We start from the raw sequence: 27,470 nt of genomic DNA on the forward strand, positions 1-27,470 counted from the left end.
CAGCCGTTTAAAACACTTCCGTTTAGGCTTGGGCAGTATCTGGTTTCTTCATACTGTCATACCTTCCTGACAATTCACCAGGGTATATGGTATTTTTGTGTATACACTTAAGTTTCATACATAGACTAAAAGATAGGGATGCGGATATCTGATATTCAGGATTGCTATCGAGCCGATATTGACCAAAATCACTGGTTCCCTATTACGTAGATGCTCCACCAAACTTTGGGCGACCTGCCGTAGAGACAAGTGAGCAGCATGTGTCACATGAACGGTTATTGTTCTATTGAGGTGTTGTTGTTGGCGATGTATTTCTTTCTTTTGTTTCACAGTTTGAGCATTATGTTTTTAGATGGCTAGGTTTAGCAAAGCAGATTCACATTTTTTTCAGCTTAGTTGCTTAAGGGGGGAAAAAAAGAGTATTGGAAGGGTATCGGCAGATACTTAAGGTTTCAGTATCGATTTCAGTATCGGACCTGAAAAAGTGGTATTGTGCCATTCCTGCTTAAAGAGCACCATCTGTATTTGTGACGGAATCAAAAATCACACTTTCTGGAGTTGTTTTTACCCTGGTATACTGTTATACTGCCATATTGCTCAAGCCTAGTTCAGTTATTTTTTTTATAACGAAGATTATTATTTCCCTGGCACAAAATGGTCAATCATTAACAACAAAAAACATATGCTATGGGCCAAACTGTTATTTTAAACATTGCTATCAACCCAGAATATCACAGTTGCTGCATGTCTAGTTTTAGTTTACTCAGCAATATCATCTCCAACACGACTGATTAATTCAGGAATCTCATCATCACCAACTGTGCAGACTAATCAATAAAGTTAGGTCAGATAATTTATTCATGGGCTCAAACTGCTACAACATGTTCACTCACAAATATTGCAGAAGCACACTGTTTGTTACCACAAGCTTGAAGCAAATTATATTTTTTCTCTGCAGAAGTTATTTTCTTTTCTCTCCCTCTCCCCTCTCTCTGTCACCCTGTTGGACATTTTCTACCCTGTTGGATAAAGTGAAAATTGTTAAAAATCGAATCAATAGTGGCAACAGCAGGTCGAATGTTTTCTCAGTCAATCCGAGCTTTAGTGCCACTGCAGTTCTCTCTCCGGTGGTGGGAGGCATTATGGAATATGCTCTCTGCTCTGACACTTTACAAACACATGTAACTCTTAAGGCATAGTTCCATAACCTTATTATCAGTCAAGCTCATATGTAAAAATGTTTTTGAAAAAGATGAATGTATGATTTGTCTGTGCAGAGAGTAAAAAAAGCCAGCGGAGGAGCCAAGAAAATTGTCAGATGCTGCTTTTCACACCACATCAAGAACAATTAGTTGTGCATCTTGCAGAGCGTCTGCACCCTGAACTCCTCTCATACGTCTGTGTTTGAACAATGCAGATTCAGTCTGTAACGTAAACACATTCACTCCTCTTTCCTGCCTTCCTCTGATGCATGTTAACCTGTCATTCTGGGGCAGACTTGACGTTAAATTAGACAAATTTTGCCTGCACTCTGGTTCAGAAAGATTCAGTCTAACATCGGTTATATTTGACTTCTAAAAAGATACCAGTGGAACCGTAATTAAAGGAAAGATGGAAAACCGGCTGCAAGCTGCTAACTTTGTCCTTTAGTAACAATGCTAACGAACCATTTTCGGGAAACTGAAGGACACATAATTAAATTTTTGCCTGCAGTTTGAGTTTCTGGCAAAGAAAAGGCAAGTTAAAATCAAAAACGTATCCCTTTAGAGGTTTTTTTTTTTTTTTTTGGAAGTTGGAGCTCATTAGAAAAATGTGCGAGCTGTTGTGGGCTGAGAAAATGGGGGGAGTCCTGTGTGTCTGCATGTCTGTTCTGACTTTAATTGGCTGTCACATTTTCAATTCTCACCAACACAGTGAGCCTCTCTACGCCTCACCCCTGTGGGTGCAGCTCGTGCCACAGCAGTTTTACAGCAGAGGCTTCGGTGACAGATTAGCACTTGCTGCAAAGCCAGTGTGAAGCATTTTGTTTATCACTCTCCCAGCTCTTACAGACACACAGCCCCGTCTCTGAAGATGCTCACAGATTGGCCGACAGATGTGGTCAAGACGCCATAAGAATAGACATTTTATATATGTTTTTACCTTGGGTTGTCTTTTAGAGAGGGGGACATGTGCCATCCCACAAGGACAGGGGCACCTTTTTTTTGAATTGCTCTCCTGTGTAATCTTTGTCATATTGCGGGAGCTCTGGAGGTTGGATGGCACCCAGGCCCATCTGTCATTATAACCTCATTCCTCCTCTCCCTCTCTTTCTCTCGCTGGTTATCTCTCTCTGTCTCTTTTTGTTTATCTACATCTTTCTCCGTCTCCGCCGCGCAAAGCGGTATTCAGCGGAGTTATAAATAAGCATCACCAGACGAGCCGTGTGATGTTTGTCTCCAAACAACAGGGCAGTGAAGGGTGGGTTTCCTGTCTGCCCCCGTTTGTCTTTGTCTTCTTGCCGTTTGACGCACACACCCAGAGATAAAGGTCAACACACTCATATATTTTGCACTCAGTAGGAGGTGGTCCACATGGAGGGCGATCTTAATTGCTCCTGCGCCGGGTCATCACCACGCCGATACTCCTGACGATCATAACGGCCTCACTGTCATCTCTTCAGCGTTATTAGATAATAAAAGGTGCAGCGGGAAGCGGCACTTACCGGCATCACTGGAAAGTTTTCAGTGCTTAAAGAGGGTGTGGTACTTAAAGCTCAATGCCGTTATTATAACTTACTTAACTCAACTTAACTGCATACTTAACAAAATCTTTTTCATTAGTCCTAAATTAAAGGCTCCCTCCGGTCAAAGATGTCTTTTTCTTATGTTTACGCCTCCTAAAATGTTAAACCGTGACTATACTGACTTGTTTCCATGCAACGTTGTTTCCTAACGGAAGATGTCCTTTCATTTAATTTAAAATATGAGATTCAAACATGCACTGAGCATGCTAGAGTAGATGCGTCACAACTTCAAAAAGTCAATCAAAGGCTGTAAAATAAACCTCAAACAAGATGGATCTCAGAAGATCGCACTCAATGCTGCACTTCCCTGGGTCCTTAGCGTACACCCACCAAGTGTGAAGTGAATCTGATGAACGGCTGTCAAGATAATTTACGATAGAACTGACAGTCCTGCCAGTTAAGTCTGACGCTCTGCTGGATTTTGCCTCTCTGATCACCAGTACACCAGCAACCATAGTTTATTTATTATAGTCTTATTTTCTGTATTAGTGTTATGGTTTACTGAGTGTTGTTCATCATTGCATCATTTATTAGTCTACATTTGCTGTACTTGCTACATAGCTGTTTTGACCTTGCAGTTATTCATCACAAACTTGGTTTTTAACATGTCACTCTCACCAGAATGAGACTTTATCCAGGCTTTGTTGATAAAAATGTAAATCACAATTAGGGCTCGGCAATTAATCGAAATGTAATCAAAACCGACATTCAGAACCTCTAACCTACGTAATCGTTTACAGAGAAAAACACTAAATAATAATAAAAAAATGTGTAATAAAAAATGGGAAAGGAAGAAAAACCTTGCATTGCAAAACCTAAGCAAGGAATGAATATCCAAAGAGAAAAGCACTGCTTCATTAAGGTACAATAACAAGTTAAAACCCCTTTATTATCATTGATATCGACCAAACTCAAATCTTTTATAGGCTCTGACAATCACACACAGACAAGTGAATTAAGTGAAATCTTTAAGTGCATGTTAGATTTTCACAGCCTCATCTGGCTTCCTCATTTCACCTGTGCTCAATATGTATATAAAGAGTTTCTTGAAACTGTACACCACTAATGCCAGTAAATCAGCATTAGAAGAAAAATTATAAATTTAAGTAGAAGCAGTTCTTCATTGTGTAAATTATCAAAACTGTTAATTAATTCTCATTCTGTTAAGCGCTAATTGTCTCTGCCCTAAATCAGGTCACGTCAGTTGTTTCTCCTCAAAGTACTCTGAGATTCTTGGATCTTAAAAAGTCTTAGATTTTCTGACTTTTCATTACCTCTTTGAGAACCACTCCACAGCCCTACAGGCACTTCTGTAATTTACCAGTGGAAAAAGGTCCTTGAGATGGCTCAGTCAGCCGTCTGCAGATGAGCTGTGATCCATGGCTGCAACAGCTGCTCCCCTCACACAGCCCTGTGACTGTGCTTTCCCCTGCAGCTGCCTCCATCTTTTTTCCCTCATCACCTCCACAGGGAGTGCCCTACCTCGATCCTCTCCATGAAATCGCAATTAATTATTTGAAGGGTTGTCTGCAAGCACAATGAGCCAGAGCCCCTTAAGGGGAGAAATGCATCAGGATAACCTGGAGTCCCAGAAGCCATGATGAGTTTCTGAAGTGCAGCAGCATCCCCTCCAGAGGCCTGTACTCACTGCTGCAGTAAGCTAGAACTGTGTATATTTGGATTTACAACACTCAAGCGCTTCAGTTTTTACTAGCATCTCTGTTTTTTTCTTATAAGTACAGCTTAGGGCTGCTTCTAATGAACATATAAAACATGAAAATTGTGGAAAAATGGTTGTCACAGTTGCCTAAAGCCCAAGCTGAAATCTTCAAGTATCTTATTCCGTCCAACAACAGTTGACGACCAAAATTAATTCAATTTAAAAATGATTTAAAACATAGCAGAGCAGCAATTCCACACATTGGAGAAGCTTGACTGAAGTGTTTGGCATTTTGCTTGAAAAAATATGACAATCAAATCGTCTGTCAGTCAACACATTGACAGCTCCATGTTCGGGGACAGAATGAGAGTGATTTAAAAAGACAATTTATGATGTATGAATGCTGACTCACACCCCTGACCAGCTAAGAAAATCAATTTCAAAAAGGCACCTATTGTAATGTAATACATTTGCGGAATACTTATTTATGGAGGAAAAAAACCCTGCAAGTTGTTTTTCTTATTGATTTCACTGCATTTACGATAAGTGGTCCCAGCACTTCAGTACCGTCCTACTGCTGCTACTGAAGTGCTAAGTGGGTGACTAGAGAAATACTCAGTTATTAATGTGTAACATTGTAACACTGAAGAAAGAGTCCTTCCTTTGTCCTTGGACAGTTTTCTTGTAGACCATTGTGGTATGAATACACTTAGTTGTGGCAAATGCGGGCACAGCTCTTTAGTGTCACAGATATGACATGAATGAAATGTTAGCAGTATTGTTCTCAGGATGGCAATGCATGTTGTTTTAACAGGTTATTATTAGAGCCAGACTGATATGGGCAACCAACATTTTCTGCATTATACGTTATGTAAAAAACGCCTAATATTGGACAGCAAATACACTGATACCGATATGCCTTTGATCGGCCAATATCGGCAGATATATCTGTCAGGCTCTAATTTTTCTAATATATGGTATATACTATACTATTCATGCTCCCCAGAGGATGAATCGTACTCATGGAACAAGTTCTGTTCCACCTTATTTTTTAACCATTTTAGGCATTTTGACCAAAAAATAAATTGGTTTGGAACCCAAAAGGGAACTTTAAAAGAAATAGGTGTTGTCCTTGACCTGATGCCAGTGGGTGTTTCATATTCTGCAGGTTTGAAAGAGAGGACAGAGAAGGAAATAATGGAGAAATTGTTTTAAAAAAAAGTGTGTAGTCGTCTAATTAATTGTGGCTCTTTTGATTTTTGGACAAACAGAAATATATGTAAAGCTTGCAGCTAATCAATGCGATCCACCATCTTGTATCTTACAGTTTACTTTAGTTGTGGCTTGTGCAACGCTCACTCTTGAAACGTGTCGATAACATGTTGATTTAAGTGGCGCTCTTAAAATTTTCAGCAGGGAGCAACAGTTCTCCTGGTGAGAAAAGTCAGTCTGGAGATCTTGACAATCTCGCAGCACTGTCGACTCTCAGTCTTATTGCCATTTAAACAAAATGAAGATTCAGTGTTTGCACTCTGGACCAGAAGCCCAACCAGACTAATTGATTATGAAGGAGGCTGTCTGACAAATTACAGATTGCTTTATGACAGTTTGTCTTGGTTTATTATTTATTTTCAGATTGATTTAGCAGTGAGTCATCATACATAAAGCAGCGCAAGAGAGCGTTTGAAGTGGTGTGGAAAATCACTGTCATTCTTATCATTAGACGTTAGCTATTTCTTCTTGAGACATTAAAAGAAAAATCAAAGATCCATCTTCTTAATATTTCAGTCGTTGCAGCAGCTACCTCTTGGAGCTCTGCTACCCGGGGCCTTATTAAAAATACAAGCCGTGTGATCTTTCTGTCAGCCCTTAAATCCCTCAGTTCGACTCACTATCTGTCAAAAGCTCAGTCAGATGTCTCATAGACGGACGGAAAAAAAACAAACACCGTCACTCTCAGTTTTATTGGAGGATATGTCACTTCTCAGAAACTTTTACTGACTCACAAGCTGCTCCAGCTGCCTTTCCCCCATCTTCCCCACATCAGATGTGACCCTTGAGTTGAGTTGATTGTCGTCAAGTGCAAACCTGTTATAGCTGGATTTCAATTCTGTTTCTTGATGGAAGAAGTCAGGACTGTCTCAGGCTGCATTCACACCAAATCAGGCTCCATATTCATTTGAATGTGGGTGGTGCATCTAGAGCAGGCATGTCCAAACTATTCCACAAAGGGCCGTGTAGCTGCAGGTTTTCGTTCCAACCAAGCAGCAGCACAACAGAATTGACTTAATTAATCAACCGATCTCAGTCTTCAGGCAGTTGATTGGTCAAACTGTGTGCTTTTGCTTGGTTGAAACGAAAACCTGCAGTCACACGGCCCTTTGTGGAATAGTTAGGACATGCCTGATCTAGAGTTTGGCAGTGGGGACCACAGGGGATGCTGGGTGGCCAGTAACAGACGGGAAGATGTGCATGGGATGAAGAACCTTATTTAATTTGTAGCCTTGGAGCAGTCCACTGTTTACCAGCCAACTGTCAGGATAGAAGAGAGACTATCTTCTGTCCTGATGGCCTTTCAAGATCTATACAATCCTGCCATGAGGGAGTGCAAGACGTTAAATGTTGCACAATTGCTTGGTGTTGAAACGCTTTTTCCGGTTAGTATCTCTGCTTGCGTAGTCCATGGCCTAGGGGTTATAGTATGGGGCTTGTAACCGGACAATTGCCATTTTGAACTCCATGACTTACAGGTCAAGGCACCAAAACCCAGATGTTGAATATCCCCATTGTGGGTCCTTAATAAGAGAATATCAATCTTTCTTTCTTGTGCTACAGCATGATGTCACACCATTGACATTTGAACACTGCCGCACAACTATGCTGTCACAACAACCACCTTTTGTTGGACGATAAATTGTCCCAGAAATAATTGCGATACATTTTTGGACTGCTTAATGCCACTGATTTTAATGATGAGGCATTAGCAAAATAATGCAAGTGCACACTTTTGAATAGTGATGAACTTTTTAGTGTGTGAGAGAGAATCTCAGAAATTCAGTGCAGACAAGAAGACCGAAACGGCATAGTTTTTTCTCTGTTAATTTAGCTCAGGAGCTAAAAACACATAGGTCTTAGAATGGTCAGAAAAGCCTGCAGTTTTAATGGCATGTTGGCTAAAACGTTGTTGACATTCTCATGTGAACGAATATGTCAACACAGTGGGCGATACTGTACGATAAGTCGTTATTGTAATTACTGTGACAGGTCTATACACAAGCCTGTGCTAATAGCCACAGTTAAATTTGGTGTGAATACAGCCTCAGGAAGCCAGCGTGCAGAGAGACTGTCTCTGTTTTTGTGTTCTTTTCATTTCAGATGAAGATATTCTGCCCAGACCTGCTTGGTATTAATCAAATCATAATGCACCTCTGAGTGCCCGCAAACATCACATTCTTTCACGCTCTCTGACTCGGCGTGAGCCAAGAAGTTGATCTTGATTGATATTTAAGCCCCGTCTTTGAATGCATCTCGTCGGTTTCCGTACCTCTAAATCAAATTAACGGACTGCTAGACTAATGCAGTCTGCGTTATTCATAGGCCTGACCAGTAATTTGCTGACTAAGTCATTGCGAGCTCAGTGCTCACCATGTGGAGCAAAGGGTTTTTTTATCTGGGTCATCAGTGAGGCGGCTGCGCTTTCTCCTTTCCCCTGAGAAGACTACAGAGCACTCGATTTTGAACGTGTTGCAGGATTTAGCCTTCAGAAAAGGGGCTGTATTGTATGTCATATTAGTATTGATTTTCAATATGAGTAATGGAATATTTACACTAAAATATACAGAGATTCGTCATCTTCTGTAATAAAGTACTTCAACATGGAAAAATCTATAAAAAGAAACTTATATTGTGTTTCCTGGTCCCTGCAGCCATACAGTTAGTATTGCCCAGTGGCTTCATGTAATATTGTAACAGAAGACAGTGCTGTTTAAGGTGAAGGCAAGGACGGGCATGTAAGGATCCTCTCTGAGTGCAAATGTATTCTATAACTCTAACGTGTGTCGCCTTGTATGCCTGAAGCTTACAAGTGAAAATGGCTATAACCCTTTAGGTGCTTAACGCCAAACCGCTTCACAGCTCAGCAGTAGGTAATGATGGCATTATCATTGATCCCCACAAAGTAAAACCAGAACGATCAATGCTGTCCTGTGTGTTTTCCATGCAGACGGCCGTCAGATTAAGCTGACTGCAGCAGAGAGAAGACATTCCGCAGATTAGAAAGCTACAACTGCAGAGATTGAGATTTAGTCTCTATCTCTTAGTGTGTGTGTGTGTGTGTGTGTGTGTGTGTGTTGCTGTGTTATCCAGAAGCAGCCATGGGCAGAGCTTTAAACTGACATGTTTTTGGCTCCAGATTAGGCCTAGCAACAGCGTTTGCCAACATCTGTCTGCCATTACCCCTCTGACACTGGCAGTCATGCAGCAATTAATCAGACTGTTGTGATAGTCGCCACTCGGTCACTCTGCACCTCAGGCACATCACTGAGCAGCAGGATGAGGGTCAGTGTTCAAAGGGTCGCATGTCCTGGGAGCTTTTACTGTACATGTTCCTGCCTAACTACTGCGAAACCCACTGGCCTGTAGGTAGTATCTTGAACCTGAGGCTCGTATTTAATGTTAACCTGGATTTCCTTTTTTGAATGTGTTCAAATCAGCCTCTGGTCAGCAGTTTGGTAATGTTGTGGATGTAAATGCAAAAGTATCCATGTGGCTTTATGTTTTGTGCTTGACAGGGTGTGTTATGATTGAAGATGGAAAGGCAATATGTTTCAGTTGTTATAGCAGGTATTCTTGTGTGAACTTATATTTAACACTAGGGCTGATTAAATTAGTCGACAGCGAGGAAAGTAATCTGATCTACAATTTTTATGTGACAATAGATTCATTGTTGAAGTCATTTATCAAGGAGAAAAGCGACACATTCGCAATTTTCTGCTTCAGGGTTTACCACTTTTCTGTTTTTATTTAATTGTAAATTGAGTAACTTTGAACACTAATAGATCTCTTAGACTCTTTGACATTGTGATGAGCAGTGAGATGGTTCAAATAAACCGTTTGATTTTATGTCAGTCAGTCTTTGTTTTTCTTTTCTTTTCCCTATCCTGTGCATGTGCATGAACATGAACACAGCTGTTGCCGTTTGACTGGAAGAGTATTGTGTGTCTTGGTCTGAACCACTTTGTTTGTTTTTCACTGCACACACAGAACCGACAGATCGCAAACCAACATGGTATAAGATCGATTCATTGGACAACGATACAGTATTTGCAGATATCAAAAATTCTGCAGCAGTACAACTTTGGTTACATCCAGAGGCCAGCGGTCGATATGAGTCGATATCGTATGCCCATTTAACACAAACTCTTTATCAATTGATTTATATCAACTCACAAAAAAACAACTAAAATATGATTTTACAATTTTATTTCTGAGCTCTTCCAGATATTTTAATGGAAAAAAAATCCATTCTTTTTTAATAGAAACAATAATAATCGACCTTCTGCTCACTATAAAGTGCCACAATGCATTTAAGTGCAAATGTTTTATGGATTAGTTTAAAGAGCGAGAGATGATTTTTCAATTATGAACAAGATAGGTTCTATCTGAGTGCTCGGTTTACTTTTTTTTTACTAGTTTGTTTTATTGTAAAAAAAAAAGTATGCATTAATGACCTCAATATGCATCAATGTTTGGGCAGTGCGGTTTGATGTATTGTTACAACCTAAATATTTGCTGAATTTGGCAAAAAATATTGGATCAGAATCACAGACCACCTTTTAATTGAGAAATTAAACACATTTCTGACTGCAGAAAAGGTGCATTAAAACAAGCAGTAGCAGCAGGATGTTGGTCATTTTAAGATTAAATCACATGCCTGTCATGTGATAGGCCTGTACCTTTCCTCATTCCTGTCGTTGACACACATGCACACACACCAGCTGTGTTGCAAGATGCTGTTTTTCAGGAGGGTCGGGGAGAGGTAATCTCTAAACATCAGAAATGCCCGTCACATGGAGGCAGCACGGAGAAATGATTACTCTACTCAGACAGAATGAAAAATGCCTTTTTTTCCCCGTTTGTTTTGAAGATGGAATCTTTCTTCGTTGTGATCTAACCAGGCAGCAATGAAAACCACAGAGGTTTGAATTCACCAGTAGTGGGAATAATATCCTTATCGAGAGGAGCTGTTATGTCGGCAAAAGGTAAACACCTCCTGCGTTCCCTTCTGGTCTCTGTGACTGTGTCACTCTGAACTGCACTGCTTTATCAAGACTCCCGCTCAATGTTGTGGGTTTAGTACTGTATTTGATAAGAACTGTTTGGCGCTTGGCCTATCGTTTGACATCCTCAGGGCTTGTGCTGCGCCGTAATATAGCTGTAGAGCTCAAAAAGCAGCCTGCCTGCTGCTCGTGGAAAGAAACAATCTGTGCAAAGTTAGATTATGCTCATGATGTAAGAATCTATCAGAGACGTTCACGCCTGTTTAAGGAGGCCTAATAGAACTTCAGGTTTTGTTGTGGATTTTAGCCTAGAGCTATCTTTTTAAAAACATCTGCGCACTGAAAAAACTCCCGAGGTCTTGATTTTTTTTCTTACATTCTTTCTCACCAGTTTCCTAACACGACGAAAATAAGCTGAGGAGGAAGATATATTTGTGATTATTCTAGCATTGATGTTAAGATAAAACGGGAGCCATTATATCCTGAAAGCTCACCTCCCATGTGCCCTCGGGAACATCTCGAAAACTTTTAATAAAACTGGCAGGAGTACAGTGGTGTGCATCACAAGGTGCAGCTGGTTTCCTTTGTGAAAAAGCCCGAGCCTTTTTTCTCTTCCGAGCCAGCGAAGATAATTCCACATCACTGTCAAAGATGGACCGTTATCAGGGATGCTCAGTAATTTGAGTCAGTGATGAGGTCGGGATGCAAGAGGAGGCCTTTAATGAGATTTGCTGGAGGTGCTGTTGGTGTTGGCTTGCCGACTGTGTGTAGTTTACTCGTGATGGCTCTCCACTCTGTGTAGTCCTCTTTCTGTGAAGCTTGGAAAAAGGAGAAATTGAAAGAAAAAGATACCCTGTGGTATTCTGCAACACACTGATGATTTTTTTTTCTCCCCTGGACCAGGCAATCATGCACATGATGCGGTGAAAGAGAGGATGAGCTACAGAGTCTTGCATTAACAGTGGCTCACTATGGAACCTCTGACTATAAATAAATGTTTCTTTGGATTTTACCTTTAGGGCCATGCAGCCTTTTACCTTGTGTCACCAACACCTTGGCTATGTCCAATGAGTTTGCTTTACTAAATGCAGCTTGTAATTCCCCGGCATAAGTTTTGAGAGATGTATGAAAATTGTTAGGATATAAAACGAAAGCCCTATATGCCCAGGACTAGTGCTACCAGAGCAACTCATGTGATTTAGAAATGACTGATTTTACTAATTTTGGTGCACAACAGAGTCCCCATCTCAGACAGGCTGAGTTCAAGGGGATCGTAGTGCTTCCAGATGCTGTCGTCCTCTCTCCTCCCGTTGTAGGCTCGAATATGTATGGCTTAATCTTTTTGATGTTTCCTCTAAGGGAGAAAATAGACCACATGCCATAACTGCAGATTGCCAGCGAGCCGCAGAGCTCCGTGTAGCCATATAGATGCCCACAGCTATCTTTCACTGGTGTGGTCAACTAGCTAGCGGTGTGGGGTGCAATCAAGCAAGATTCAGAATATCTCAATGAGGAAGAAAGAGTAGATTCCAGCTCCCTTTTCATAGATTTTTTTTTCACCTTTTTGTTAAAAAACCACGTTAAAAATATATTAATCATAGCAGTATATTTGCCTCGAGGACTTTAAATGCAGCTCAGTCTTTTTTTTACAGTTAAACAGCAGTTTCTTTGATCTTGCGACAGGTAATCCTTTAATAGTTTTTTTTTCTGTTATTCTCTCCCAGGTTTCTGCTTTAACAAGGAAGAGAAGATTTCAGAAGGCCCCGTCTCTAGAGGAATTCCTGACAAGGGGCCAGAAAATGAGCACAACCCAAACAGAAGCACGGAGCTTTCTCACTGACCTGTGAGCAGCCATGCCCTCCCTGCAGCACCCATCGAGGGGAACCCCTCTCCACATACGGGACTGTTTTCTGAAATAGGTTTTAAAGAATAGCCGCAATAGAAATGACATTAGTTTGTGTGGGCTATAAGACATCAGACTACATATTAGAATTTAGGTGAGGCTGCATATCAAGCCAATATCCACAGGACGCTTAAGAGAGGGTAAGCAGCCTCAGATGACCTTTGCAGAAGGACAGAGCTACAGCCCAGCTTTGATGATTTAGTATCCATCCCGCTGCCTTGCTGACAAGGTCGTATCATGGCTGCTGCTGATCCCCATAGCAACGGTTCCTTGGTGGGGCGAGGAGCAGACTGAGAGAGCCAACTATGCAGCGCGGCGGTGGTGGGTTGGGTGCCGGTGGCCAGCCATGGGTGTTGCGGCGTGTGCGTCTCACCTGGCTCAGTTTCATGCTCTTCTTCATCCTGGTCTTTTTCCCGCTCATCGCCCACTACTACCTCACGACCATCGACGAAGCCGGCGGTCCCGACAAACGCATCTTCCCTCCGCGGCCCGGCGGCGAACTGTGCGAGGCCAAACACGTGCAGGACCTATGCCGAATCCGCGAGTCGGTCAGCGAGGAGCTGCTGCAGCTGGAGGCCAAGAGGCAGGAGCTCAACGGGGAGATCGCTCGACTCAACCTGCGCATCGAGGCCTGCAAACGCAGCATCGACAGCGCCAAGCAGGATCTGCTGCAGCTTAAGAACGTTATCAGCCAAACGGAGCATTCCTATAAAGAACTAATGGCCCAGAACCAGCCCAAGCTATCGCTACCAGTCAGGCTGCTGCCAGACAAGGAGGACCCAGGACTGCCACCACCCAAGTCTGCACGCTCATGTCGTCTACGCTCCTGCTTCGACTATGCGCGCTGCCCTCTTACCTCTGGGTTTCCTGTGTACGTCTATGACACAGGCTCCTATCAATGGGGGGACCATCTTGACCCCCTGGTGAAGCAGGCTTTTGCAGCATCGGTTAAGAGCAACATTTATATAACTGATAACCCCAGCATTGCCTGTCTGTATTTGGTACTGGTAGGGGAGCTACAGGAGTCCTCCTCCCCTCTGCCACCTCCTTCAGAGCTGGAGAAGCAACTAAAAGCTCTGCCTTACTGGAGATCTGATGGACACAATCACGTACTGGTGCATCTCTCTAGAAAGTCCATGACACAGAACTTCCTCTATAATGTGAGCACAGGACGGGCGGCAGTCGCTCAGTCCACCTTCCTGGAGCAGCAGTACCGCGAGGGCTTCGACTTGGTCGTGTCCCCGCTGGTCCACGCCCTCTCAGAGCCAAACTTTTTGGAGGTGCCCCCTCAAGTTCCTGTAAAGAGGAAATACCTCTTCACCTTCCAGGGCGAGCGGGTGGAGTCGCTGAGGAGCAGCTTACAGGAGGCGCCCCCTCAGTCTTTCGAGGAGGAAATGGAAGGAGACCCACCAGCGGACTACGATGATCGCATCATCGGCACCTTAAAGGCGGTGCAGGACAGCCACTTGGATCAGGTGCTGGTGGAGTTCACCTGCAAGAACCCGCAGCCGAGTTTGCCGACTGAGTGGGCTCTCTGTGGAGAGAGGGAGGACCGGCTGGAGGTCCTCAAGGCTTCTACTTTTGGTTTGGTGATTGCTCCGGGGGATGGACAGCTGGTGGCCTCAGCAGGCTGCGGGATGAGGCTCTTTGAGGCCCTAGAGGTCGGGACCATCCCAGTCGTGTTGGGGGACCACTCGAGACTCCCATATCACCAGTTTATTCGATGGAGCGAAGCTGCCATTATAGTCCCCAAGCCTCGTGTCACAGAGCTACACTTCCTGCTGCGCAGCCTATCAGACAATGACATGTTGGCGATGAGGCGGCAGGGCCGCTTCCTGTGGGAGACTTACTTCTCCACCTCGGAGAATGTTCTGAACACCCTCCTGGCCAGCATCAGAACCAGCATCCAGGTTCCTGCTGCTCCCATCAAAGAAGAACCCGCTCACGAGATTCCCCACAAGGCAGGGAAGCTGGCTGGAACTGACGCCAACCTGGCGGACAACGGGGATCTGGATTTGGGTCCTGTCGAGACGGAGCCCCCATACGCCTCTCCGCGCTTTCTCCGCAACTTCACATACACAGCTGCAGACACCTATAGATCATGGAACCGGGCCCCGGGCCCCTTCCACCTGTTCCCTCACACTCCTCTGGACCCCGTGCTGCCCTCTGAAGCCAAATTCCTCGGCTCAGGTACCGGTTTCAGGCCTATTGGTGGAGGTACGGGAGGCTCGGGGAAGGAGTTTCAGGCAGCTCTAGGGGGGAACGTGCCCCGAGAACAATTCACAGTGGTCATGCTGACTTATGAGAGGGAGGAGGTGCTGATGAACTCTCTGGAGAGGCTGAATGGACTTCCGTACCTCAATAAGGTAGTGGTGGTGTGGAACTCGCCCAAACCTCCCTCAGATGACCTGCTGTGGCCCGACATCGGCCTGCCAATTGTGGTGAGTGCTCCTTCAGAAAATCCTTTAATTCAACAAATACACCCACATCTTATTCTTAATGGTGTTTTCTTTTGCAAAGACACCTCTGTCTCTCCCCTTGTCTCTGAAGTGCAAAAAAAGTAACCTGTTATATTGGGGATGTGTCAGAAGTGGTGCAAAGTTTGCTGGAGTATATTACATTGAGCTGTTTGGATCAGTGCCTCTTTGGAACTCCGCAGGAGTCCATACAAATTACCAGCAGCTTTGCTAAAAAGATGTGAAGAAGTCTGACATCCATGAATAATACAATTTGTGCTTTTGAATTAAGCCTGGAAAATAAAATATTCATGTGGCTCATATTCACACCATTAGTTTGTGACAGGGTGGTAAGTGGTAAGCTGTGAAACAAGAACCAAAGAATTAGATTCTGTTTTCCTCCGTGCAATTAGAGCCTCTCATGCCCCTTGGCACTGAGATTTAACAAGCTTCTATGTTTACTTTTCTATATTGCACAAGTTCACCTACATCATGACAGCCTAAACAGCACTTGAATCCATGTATGGAATACTGAATAAGCCATATTTTCATCAAAGATTTAGTTAAATCGTGTATCATATGCAGTCTGATTACATTAAACTATCACAGGTTTGTTGGTACCCCTTCACAAAAAAATGCAGAATTCGCTCTGTAACAACTGCAGTTCTGTCCGATTTTAAGTAAATATTTGTCACGTGCCTGTCCAACAAGATCTTATTAGTGCAAATTTGGGGTATTTTGAATGAGACATGCAGAATAAAGTGATTTTGTGATGTATCACAATTTAACTTTCTTTTCAGTTTAGTTTTCTGATATGAAAAGTTGTACTATTTGCTCAAGGTCAGTTGGAAAGATGAAGATGAAGTTTCTGGCTATTATTTTCTTTGAAATATAACAAGCTTTTTAAACCCGCTGGCAGGTTTGGGGGTTCAGAGGGTTAATGATCATGTGAAATTTTAGCCGGGGCGCTCATAACTCTGCAGCAGTGGTGTCCCACTGAGAAATGACTATAGAAGAAAAACTGCTGAAACTAATTTTGTTGCTTAGCCTTTAGAGGCAATCGGTGCAATCAAACATTTTCTGTAGCTCTCTTTGAGACCTCTGCACCTATTAAATGGTCATTTGGCCCACTCTTCCTGAGTAAACTGCTCCAGCTGTCTCAGGTTTGATGGGTGCAAGTTCCAGATCAGAGTTTCAGATCAGAGCTCATAAAAGGCCACTTCAGAATAGTCCCAAGTTTTGTTCTATTCCATCATTGGATGCTTTTTGCTGTGTGCTTTCAGTCATCATTCTGTTGATGGACCTATGACCTGTAACTTAGACAGACCTTTATGACAACAGGTCGTATATTTTCGCTCCAGAAAGCTTTGATAGCACTGAGATTTCATTGTACCATTCCAGGCGCATCAAAGCAGTCCCAAAACATAACAGAGCCTCCTCCATGTTTCACTGCAGGCATGGTGTTCTTTTCTCTGAAAGCTTCCCTTTTTTCCACTGTGAACAGAGAGCTGATGTGACTTGGCAAAAAGCTCCAGTTCTGACAGGACATCCTCTCAGAAGGAATGGGGCTTGTCAATATGCATCTGAGCAAATTTCAGTCTAGATTTTTTTTTTTTTTTTTATTAATGTCTTTCAAAAGTGTAGTTCTCCTGGGTTTTCTTAAATGGATCCCACTTTGGCTCAGAAAGTGACAGGATGGTGGGAACAGAAGCTGACCTACCTTGACTTTGGAGTGCAGTTTGTATCTATAAGGGATTTCACAACCCAGGTCTGTTTGGTCAGTCCGAAACAGAGTGAAATATTCTTTTGGTTGCTGTCGAAGCTTTTTTACCTCGACTCTGCACCGATACATGCGCACAACAAATCCTTTCTCCTCAAGTTGACCTCGAATGATCTTTTAAACATTGTTTTTGTGGATGTTATTCAGCATCTCCTGGATGTGTTCTTCGGCCCAGATGTCAAACAAACATTTGACTCACAGGAGCATCAAGCTGCTTACCTTTACTGTGCCAGTCTATTATTTTCATTCTGTTCTCCTTTGCTTTCTCTGGTCCATGTTCAGCTTGGTGCACAATTGTACCAAATTGACTACTTTTTTTCAATAAAATAAAATGAAAGACTGACTGACTGATTACTAGGGCTGGGCGATATGGACCAAAAGTCATACCCCGATATATTTAGGCTGAATATTGATATACGATATATATCCCGATATTTTTATCTCAAAGTGAGAGCAAATGTTCAGTCAAAATCAAAGCCAAATATGACATGTCACAAGTAGTTTTATTGAAACCGTTTATTTAAAAGAACATAAATACTGTATAACAGGAGTACCTTTTAAAAAGGAAATCAAAGCAAAAAAAAATATCTTAAATTAAAATTGCCTATGAAATAAAACAGTCCAATCTTTTTCTGAAATAAATATATTATATGGGAAAAGAATAACAAACATTACAAAATAACTAAATATGACAAACCCTAGTAAGAGCAGCATTTATATATAAAGAAAGAAAAAACAATTGAACTATATCGATATATGCGTTATGGTCTAATATAGATATATCGCCCAGCTACTAATTTAAAGATACTAATTAAAATAAACAAATTAGTTTGAAATATCACCATAATTCAATTATTTATCACCTTTTCTAAGTGCTGCCAACAAATGTGTCCAGGCCATTTTAAAATGTCTTTATAGGATAAGCAATAATTAATCACACCTTCTATGCTTTATTTTTATGACATACCAAAGGCATGCAAAATATCTTTATTTCATCACTTCTCAAGAAGAGTGAAGCAACATTTCGGCGAGCTGTAAGGGTACCAACAAATTTGAGCACATATGTCAGGTAAAAGTACAACATGTCCTTAGTAGCATTACTCAGTAATAGTTACTTTTCTTAAAGTATCACTGCTCACAAAAATGGCTGACAGAAACGTTTTTCTCTAAGCAGAATCTTGTCTCTCGCCTGCAGGTTGTCCGCACAGAAAAGAACAGCCTCAACAACCGCTTCCTTCCCTGGGACGCAGTGGAAACCGAGGCCATCCTGTCGATTGATGATGATGCTCATCTCCGCCACGATGAGATCATGTTCGGGTTCAGGTCAGTGAAGGCTCCAGGGATTCATAGATACAAGAGAAACACCCTGTAGACAACATTCATCATCACTCTGGTAACATAAAGACATATTACTGCTTGTTGACACGTCAAAGTGAAAGATCTCTACTAAATTACAGATAAAAGCACAAGATACTTGTTTGCATAAATGCTCACATTTATAAAGGCATTGTGTTGCCTAGGCAATTAATCTACAAGCTCCAGAATATATCAACTATCAAATCAACATGGTTAGAAGCAAGTGCAGGCATTATGTCATGCTCTGTTTCTTATGTTAAAAGTGAAATAGCAACATGCTTATTTTTCTATAAAGGGATCTCCTTATGGAACAACCTGCATGAAAAGCAAAGCCAAACAAAGTTTTAAAACAAAGTTACAGAGGCTTTTGTGGGTAGCATTCATGGCAAATTTTTTTACGGGAGGAGATTGAATTATGCATGGAGATGCATAGAGGTTTAGTAGGTTTATGTTATCTTTTATTTGTTACCATAGATTTCTATGGATTTTTTTTATTTATATCCATGTTATTTGAGGATCACTCAAATACAAAAGTATCCGCATTAAAATGTACTTGAAGTATCAAAAGTAAAAGTACTTGTTATGCAGAATGGAGACATATATATTCCAAATATGTTATTGAATTATTTGTATTGATGCATTTATGTAAGCAGCCTTTTTTGTAAAGATAGGGCTCATTTTAACTACTTCTTATACTGTTATGAGATTTAGTCACATAAAAGTTTTTGTGTTTTTCATGTTAAATCTCGACCTGAAAAGTAACTAAAGCTGTCAGCTAAATGTATTGGAGTAAAAAATGCAATATTTGTCTCTAGAATGTAGTGGAGTAGTATAAGTACGAGAAGTATAAAGGTACAAAACTGGAAAATTTTACATATAAAATGGAAATGCTCATAAAGTACACATACCTCAAAATTGTACTTGAGTAAATGTACTTGGTTACATTCCACCACTGTAAGTGCTATCCTTAAATTCATAATAAAAACAAAATCTGATCCATGAAAAATTGTGTCAAATCCATGGAAAAAAAGACGACAAACTGGTTCATAATTAAGGCTTTAAAAAATGTCACTCTTCCTGTTTAACAGGGATTCTATTCATTATGTTTATTATTTTAAGGTAGTAGTTAATTTTGAATTTCCTAAATACACATGTCGGATAAGCCCATAGTCTGTATTAAATCTAATCACCAGTCTCCACAGGCCTAGGTTGAAACCCTTGATAAAATAGTTTCTTTCTCAGTAGACGTGCTGCGAATAAAGTCGAGAAAAAAATGCAGAAATTAAAAGGGGAAGCTTGGGCTCAACTGAGAAGTGAAACTGGCCCCGACCCCAAAAAAAAAAAAATGTACACAGAAGAGCCACATTCCTGAAAATACTGAATTAGAAAGAGGAGCCGAGCCAACCACTCAGACAGAACCAGAGGAAATAAAAGGGCACCACGCTGCCACTGCCTTGTAGTTATGATTCATTTGCTAATACTGTACTTAGATAAGCTGAATGTGAAGGCCGTGTTTAAACCAATTAAAAGAGCACATTAAGTTATTTCTGTGCAGCAGCCCCCCCTCTCCCAGACTCCTCTATGACTTGGCGCTGCAGCAGCTTGTCCAGGCAGGCAAGAATCAGCTCCGTGTGTGTGAAGGGGGTCATTTGTCATGAATTATCTCAAACTCCCCTCAGAACATTACCCAGGAATGTTTCCTCACCTCCACTCTCACCGAAGAGGAAACATTACGCAGCAGTGTTCGACAGCTAAGTGGTCTCACATGAGCTCATTTGAGACATTAGATTGCTTTTTGAGATTTTTTCTTGCATCTTCTGCAGAAAGAATTCCAAGTATCTAATCTGATAAAACTGGTTCCTGCAGTTTCTGGGCTGCAGCTTGTGTATAAGAGCCAAAAGTGACATTTTGGGGGGTTTTACCATGCTAATAGACGACAACAGAACGGTAACTTAATTGCTCCCAAGAGAGAGGGAGAGTTTTCACGTTGCTTATATAGTCGACGAGATGAAACAGATGGATGTAAAAGAGCAGCATATGCACACACAGACACTTGGAAACCAAACTAATGACCATAAAAAGTGACAAATACCAACCACACAACCAAATCCATAAAACATTTATTAGTCCGTCCCATTCGAGGCTTAGTGAATTGATTTAAGACGAGGCGTCGTGCTGACTTTGTGTTGTCTCACAGAGTGTGGCGGGAGGCCAGAGACCGCATCGTGGGTTTCCCCGGGAGGTACCATGCGTGGGACGTGAACCATCAGTCCTGGCTCTACAACTCCAACTACTCCTGTGAGCTCTCCATGGTCCTGACAGGAGCTGCTTTCTTCCATAAGGTCAGATGTTGTTCTCCTCATTAGGGCCGGCTGATTAATAGAGTTTTATTTTATCAGTGAGGAGTCATGCTTCCAACTGTTATGGAGATAAAAACGAGCATTGTGTCACATTCTCTTTCACATTGATGCTCTCGTTTTGTTTTAAATCCAATGCACCCCTTTCCTTAACAGAGGTGCACTTTCACCTGTTTCAACTGAGTCACTGCCAGGAAGATTATTTACCAAAATGTTTAATATATGTTGAAGAGTTTCAGTAACATTAGATTGTGGAAGTGCACTAATGTTGCAACATAGTTGATCTCATTTGTTTGAACTTCATTTATTCTTTTGCAAGAACTCTATTAAAACTGAAGGAAGTATTACTATCATTTTTATTATAATTAAAACTATAGGACATTTTTGAGGTGCTGTAGATGCTGAAAACTCACAAAACTTTGAAACCTTTTAAAGGATTATTGTGTCACAATCGGTTTCACATTAATGCTCTTTTTTTCTTGTGTTTATAAATCCAGCGCATCATCAAAAGTGGTTTCATTTCACATGTTCTCGCTGAGTTACCGACTGAAATATGTTGAATAATTTATCGAAATGTATCAATATATGCTTATTAATACTCAGTAGGTTGTAGCATTTTACTGAATATATTTGATGGGGTTTTTTTTGTGGTCTAATTTACATTTTTTTATATGTGAATATAATTTTTTGTCCGTTGTGGGAGAGCACGAACAAAGATTTATTTTTTATTTATTTGAAGCTAATTTATTTATTTTTATTTTTATTTAAATGTACACGTACATAGTACGGTTCAAGTGAAACAAATAAATGTACAAAGAATAAATTATATACATGTATTTAATTTTTTTTTGTACATTTATTTGTTTCACTTGAACTGTACTTGAAGTTCAATGAAATACTGTAAGAAATGTGATTTTGTTTTGTTTAAGTTAAATAAATGCATTATGTTTCCAAAGTCAATAAGTAATCATGTAAAATAATTAGGGTCTCAATAATAAATATTTGGAATTGTGATTTTTGCTCATCCTCCACAATAAAACCAAAAAGACTCTCTGCTCTCTCATAGTCCTATCACTCACTCGTTGCCCTGCTGCGTGTTTGTGTTTCTGCAGTACTACGCCTACCTGTACTCCTACGTGATGCCCCAGGCCATCAGGGACATGGTGGACGAGTACATAAACTGCGAGGACATCGCCATGAACTTCCTGGTCTCTCACATCACCCGAAAACCACCCATCAAGGTCAGTGGCGGTCCGGCTTAGCAGCCGTAAGCTTTGTGTCTCCCTCAGGCCCCCTGTATTTATATTTTTGCCCACTTAGCCTTGCCATTACTCAAACTGACACATCCAATATTCCACCCAAATGATAAATCAAAAACACAAGATCGAATTGGTGCGTTACGCCTGATTTTTTTCCACTGGATTTTTATCGGAAGGACATTTGTTACCGGAGTGTATATTTATGGCCAGACAAATAATTATAGCAATCAAGGCATGGAAGCTGCTGGAGCAGAAATGTTATTGCAGCCCTCAGTTTAAGTTCTTTTTGATTTAGTGGGGTGTTAATATTCAGGGGTGTTTCAGAGGGGAATTAAGGACGGCTTTGATGGAGTGTGTTGCATGACAGCAATTCGCTGCTAGGAATAAGCCTTGTGAATAATGAATTTGGGGCAAGTTTGACTGTGGAGTCCTTAATGGTGAGGGACTCTATTTCTCTTTTTAGTCCAAAATGAGACAAATAAAACAGCAAATAAGTAAATTGTTTATCGGTTCTATCAGGAATTGACAACATTCAAACTCGGTAGGAATATTTTTCCTTTTCTTTTTACATTTTTTTTTCCTTAACTGACAATACTTCATTGGTTTACTTAACAGGCACAGAGCAAACTAATGAACATCAGAATAAAAATACAAGATGTAAACATGCCGTGTCCCCAGACTGCTTACAAAATCAGAAACTGTCCCATTTTTATCCCCTTTTGCGTGGCTTATATAAAGTTTATAAAAACAAATTCAAAGTACGTTTTTAACGCAATGTGTCCTTTATTTTGGGCATCGGTAAACAAGTGCAGGCTTCTCATTTCTTGTTGATTTTACAGGCTGAAATAACAGCTGTCACCACCAGATTTTAACATCTGTGGCTGACGAGCTTATCATGCTAATGTTAGCACCCTGAGTTGGTTTAAAACGCCACCTCCAGCTGGCTTATTACACTTCTTCTTTATTACATTACAATATTCACTCTTAACATTACAAGAAAAACGTTTTTTTAAAGATGAAGACTAGCCGATGTATTTTGCAAGCATAACTTTATCTCTGTGTGGAGTTTGCAGAGGGTTGCTGGAGTCAAAACCTCCCCAAATCCAATAAAGAGCTGCTAATGTTTAGCTACACTCAGGTCAGCTTCTACACAAGGAGAAAATATGACACAGGGGATGTGCAAATTATGAAAAGGTTTTCTTAAGTAACCTATAACCCCACAAATTAATGTATCCACCTCGTGGAATGCTCTGTTTTTGGATACAGCGATTGTTTATAAGCTCCTTGGCTGGACATGGTAACGATTGCTGCAGACAAACACTGTCTAATCATTTCCCAACACCACCCCCCAAAACTCTAAATGCAGAGGATCGCTTTTAATGCATATGCAGTCCAAAGCTTGATGGGATTGCACAGTGATTCTCAAAATAATGAAAAAAAATCTGATTTTCACATTCTTTCATTTATTAGTATTCATTTAATATCATGACATTAAATGTTGTTAAAAAGGTATATAGTTAAACAAAACATATGTACATTTTTCTAAGATTCATAGGTTCATAGATCACGTTCTGATCTAACAAATGTCATGTTATTTAAAATAATCATAATACACATTGTATTTTGCCTATGAATGCATGAAACACGCTTTAAATTAGCCCTTTTCTCTCAATTTGCAGATAAATGAATTGCTGTCTATTGCATTGCTTTATGAGTATTCTCTGATGTTGTGCATGTTCTAGTACATTGCTATTGTGTTAAGATTATAGAGGTGTAAAAAGTGCATTATGTCAAATTATTCCAAGGGACATGCATGAAGAGATCCCTGTCATATTATCTATCTGTCTGACTGTCTCCCTGTCCATCGTAGGTAACGTCTCGCTGGACTTTCCGCTGCCCCGGCTGCCCCCAGGCCCTTTCACACGACGACTCGCATTTCCACGAACGCCACAAGTGCATCAACTTCTTCGTCAAGGTGTACGGCTACATGCCGCTGCTTTACACGCAGTTCCGCGTGGACTCGGTGCTCTTTAAGACTCGTTTGCCCCACGACAAGACCAAGTGCTTCAAATTCATTTAGCATCGGTGGTGGGGGGGGAGCATAGACTGAAAGGAGTGGAAGTATTTAAAAGAACAGCAGCTCCCACTGCGAGCAGTGATGAAGATGGATGGATGGATGGACTGCCAGATAAAGGAAGGTTTGGGGTTAGGATGTTGCCCGGGGCGAGAGAGAGAGAGAGAGACGAGTTAACCTTAAAAGCTGTTGGCTTGGTGGTTCTAATCCAAAACTCTGCTGAAAAATTGAAGAGTGGAAGCTGAAAGGGACCACTGCCAACAAAATAAGCCTTTTCAGTGGATGTCACTCCTCCTTTTTCGTGTTCTTCTCAATCATGCTCAATCATCAACCACTACAGATGTCATTTGGACCTCTTAACAGCCTGCTGAGGAAAGAGGACGGTGTACAGAAACTCTCCCACGATTAACTCTACCTGACAATGGAGCTATCAGTTACTGAATCACCGACAGACTGACGTCGGGGCCAGCGGCGACGGCCACTTCTTTTTGTTTGTTTTTCCATTTTACAGTTACAAACTGTACTTCTTGTACATGTACATGAGAGAAGCACTGATGGTCAGAAGTATTTTATTGAACAATCTTTCTTTTTTAAAAAAAAAATAATGTCTAAATGTGTAAATCTCTATGTTGAATGGACATTTTCCAGAACCTCTGCCTGTGGGAGATCAGACTGATTGGTCTGAGAAAGAGACAGGACCTCAACTGAAGACAGGTTGGCCCAGTCATGTTTAGTAGTGTTACGTGTTCAAGAAGGAATTCACTTCAGCGGTCACCATAATGCCTCAAAATCTGTCATGAAAACCAGCCACCATTTAGTCATTTTGTTATGCTTACAGGATCGGCGCTCTGACGAGCGTCTCAAACGGCCTGTTTTTTATGCTTCTAGGGTGTTAACTAATGTTTGTAAAGTCGGTCCGAGGTTGAAGTAGTCACGTTTAAATGTAATAATATTAACCAATCAACGGTCCCTCACTGAAGTGCAACAAAGTCAAGAAACACAGCTGCCAAAATCAACAAAAAATAGGTTTGGATGTCTAATTAATTAATTAAGATTGTAATTATTCAGAAGATTAAGTGTACGATTAGGATTAGGGTTAAACATGTTTAAAGGGAATAGCTTGATATTTTAGGGAGTAAAATTATTTGCTTTCCGGTGGAGAGATGCATAATACCGCTCTCAAATCTGTCCAATTAGGTTAGCATAAAGACAACAAACAGGAAGAAACGGCTAGTATGGCTCCGTCTAAAGGTACCAAAATCTGCCTATCAGCACCTCTGAAGTTCACTTATAAACATCTTGTTTGATTTATACATTCAAATAACAAGGTGTTAAAAGCTGTTTCCCCTGTTTCTAGTGTTTGTGCTAAGCTAAGCTAACTGGCCCCACAATTCGATGCTGGTTTCACACCAAACGCAGAGTGAATTTTTGCGTTTGTGTAAAAAACCAACAATGTCTGAATTAGCCACTTTTTCCAGCTTTGTACTTGCTGTCAAAGTACCAAATATATTGGAAAACCAAACATTGTCATGTCTGGGTTCATAACATAATCTGACGGTGCACACAGCTCAGTGAATATCACAACCTTCTCCACAAACCGTGTCTGGATGACTGCCACTACAGCAATATGAACCCAAAATAAACAGATTTTCTCTAACTTAATTAAAATAAACTGGTCAAAAGGATGCCGAAATATCTGCGTCATTGTGCCGATGTGAAAAAAAAGTCTTAATTTATGCTTTGTCATGTCTGTCTGCAAAACGACGAGAAAACAACTTTTAAAATGCTTGTTTTCTGAATGGAGTTTTGATTGATCGGGGCTATGCTAGGCAGTAACATCTCAACGTTGATCAGCTATCGTGATACACAAATTGAGTCCAAGTTAAAGAATTTTTAGTTTAAGTGACACAAATTTTGCATATTGTATAGAAAGAAAATTAGAGTTTATAATAATGCACAGAAATTCTCATCTAACTCTCCACCAGAGAGCAAATAAGCAAGTTCTCGAACATTTTGAACTATTCCTTTTATTTTATAACCACTTCTGGCTTTGCAACAGGAGTATTAGATATGTCCCGCCATGTTCTTCTCACCCTCCTGTATAGAACTTTCTCACATCAGACAGAAACGTCACTTTACAGTGTCGCCATATTGGTTTCACTTTGTTTTTGTTTTTGTTTTTTTACCATTGCTTGATGAATGTTTTCTTTGCCAAATAGGTACGATGTCTGCTGCTTTACAGCATTAAGTTGCAGGGTGCACACAGTGTGAATGGCTGCTAAAGGGATGCAGTCTGGTACATCCATATCCACTCTGCATGGAACTTTAGTTGGTTTTTTTCCGGAGTCTTATCCATTCGACTTCCCATCATGTATTATAAATCCAAAGTCCTTTATTTGACCACGCTTAATTCCTGTAATCTGAACAAAAAGATCAACCTAAAAAAATCCCTTTAAAAGAAGATAGGACTTTTATGACACAAAAACCTCTTATAAGTCCATATGTTCCTGTATATTTATTGAAGATATTATTAAGAAAAAAGATTTTTTAAACTGATAATGACACATTCAATAAAATTACCAGACATTGTAGTTTATTATTCCTTATCGCAAAGAGGTCCCAACCTGATTGAGCCATCAATGAGCTTATTTCACAGCCACGGAAAACTCGCTCGTGCCACTGAATGCTTGAGGGGGGGGAACTCAGCTGACCTGAGACCACTCAAGCAAACGTGTTTTATAGACGTCAAGACGACCTGGTGCTTAAGAAGCTCGACCTGTAACAGAATGTCATATAAACTGAGCTTCTGCCACAGTCAATAATCTCCCAAGCTGAATCTGCACCTGCTCCAGCTGCAAAAATATTTTATCGGGCAGCTAAAAGGGACAAATAAAGAGCCAGATTTGTAATTGCATTTGTGTAAACAGCTGAAACAAAAGCAAATTTACACTCCAGACTTGAAACTCCAGCCTCGTCTCCTCAGCCCGTCACACCTGAACACTTTTATTGCAGCTCTGGGGGGGGAGGCCTCGTAATTACCTGGCTGTCTAAGCCTGTCCCGGGGCATCGAGGGTCAGCTGGTATTTTCGCAAGTCTGGTTTCCCTCCCTCCAGAATATGTGGCACAGCTGGTTTTCCATGGCCCAGGGCAGTATAAATTTCCCTGTAAGGCCGCAGTCACTCTGCTAGGTGTTAGGAGTAGTGAAACTATTTGCTCCTGGGTCTGATCCACCACTTTGGGCGCGGCTCCAGCCACCTGCACCGCTGCTCGCGCTGTGCCAGACTGATGACTGATGACAGCGTCAAACATACCATTGAAGGCCAGATTAATGGAAATAAAAACTCTCAACATTGTTAAAACATTATCTGACTTTTGGACTTTTTTTTTTCCGCCCCCTCGAAACACATTCCTGCATATTTTAATTTTTGACAATCTCTTAGAATAAGAAAAGAAAATTGGAGCTTTATTGAAAAAATGTTTGACCTTGTAGGAAATCGGACGATTTGCTTTTATTGTCGAGAGTTAAAGAGCTGTAACTCAATATGTTACTTAACTAAAAGAA

General features: G+C 41.0%; 1 protein-coding gene across 1 annotated transcript in view; it reads left to right on the forward strand.

Annotated features, from left to right (window-relative positions):
* Positions 1 to 27,270, forward strand: part of extl3 (exostosin-like glycosyltransferase 3) — a 38,155-nt gene extending 10,885 nt beyond the window's left edge. Inside the window, exons 2-6 of the mRNA XM_059356287.1 lie at positions 12,448 to 15,067; positions 18,058 to 18,185; positions 20,416 to 20,560; positions 21,688 to 21,816; positions 23,705 to 27,270. Coding sequence (XP_059212270.1) covers positions 12,932 to 15,067; positions 18,058 to 18,185; positions 20,416 to 20,560; positions 21,688 to 21,816; positions 23,705 to 23,914 — 2,748 coding nt within the window. The 5' untranslated portion in view covers positions 12,448 to 12,931 and the 3' untranslated portion in view covers positions 23,915 to 27,270. The remainder of the gene's footprint in view (positions 1 to 12,447; positions 15,068 to 18,057; positions 18,186 to 20,415; positions 20,561 to 21,687; positions 21,817 to 23,704) is intronic.
* Positions 27,271 to 27,470: the final 200 nt, after the last annotated feature.

The sequence above is a fragment of the Centropristis striata genome, chromosome 18 (genome assembly GCF_030273125.1).
Source record: "Centropristis striata isolate RG_2023a ecotype Rhode Island chromosome 18, C.striata_1.0, whole genome shotgun sequence".
NCBI lineage: Eukaryota > Metazoa > Chordata > Actinopteri > Perciformes > Serranidae > Centropristis > Centropristis striata.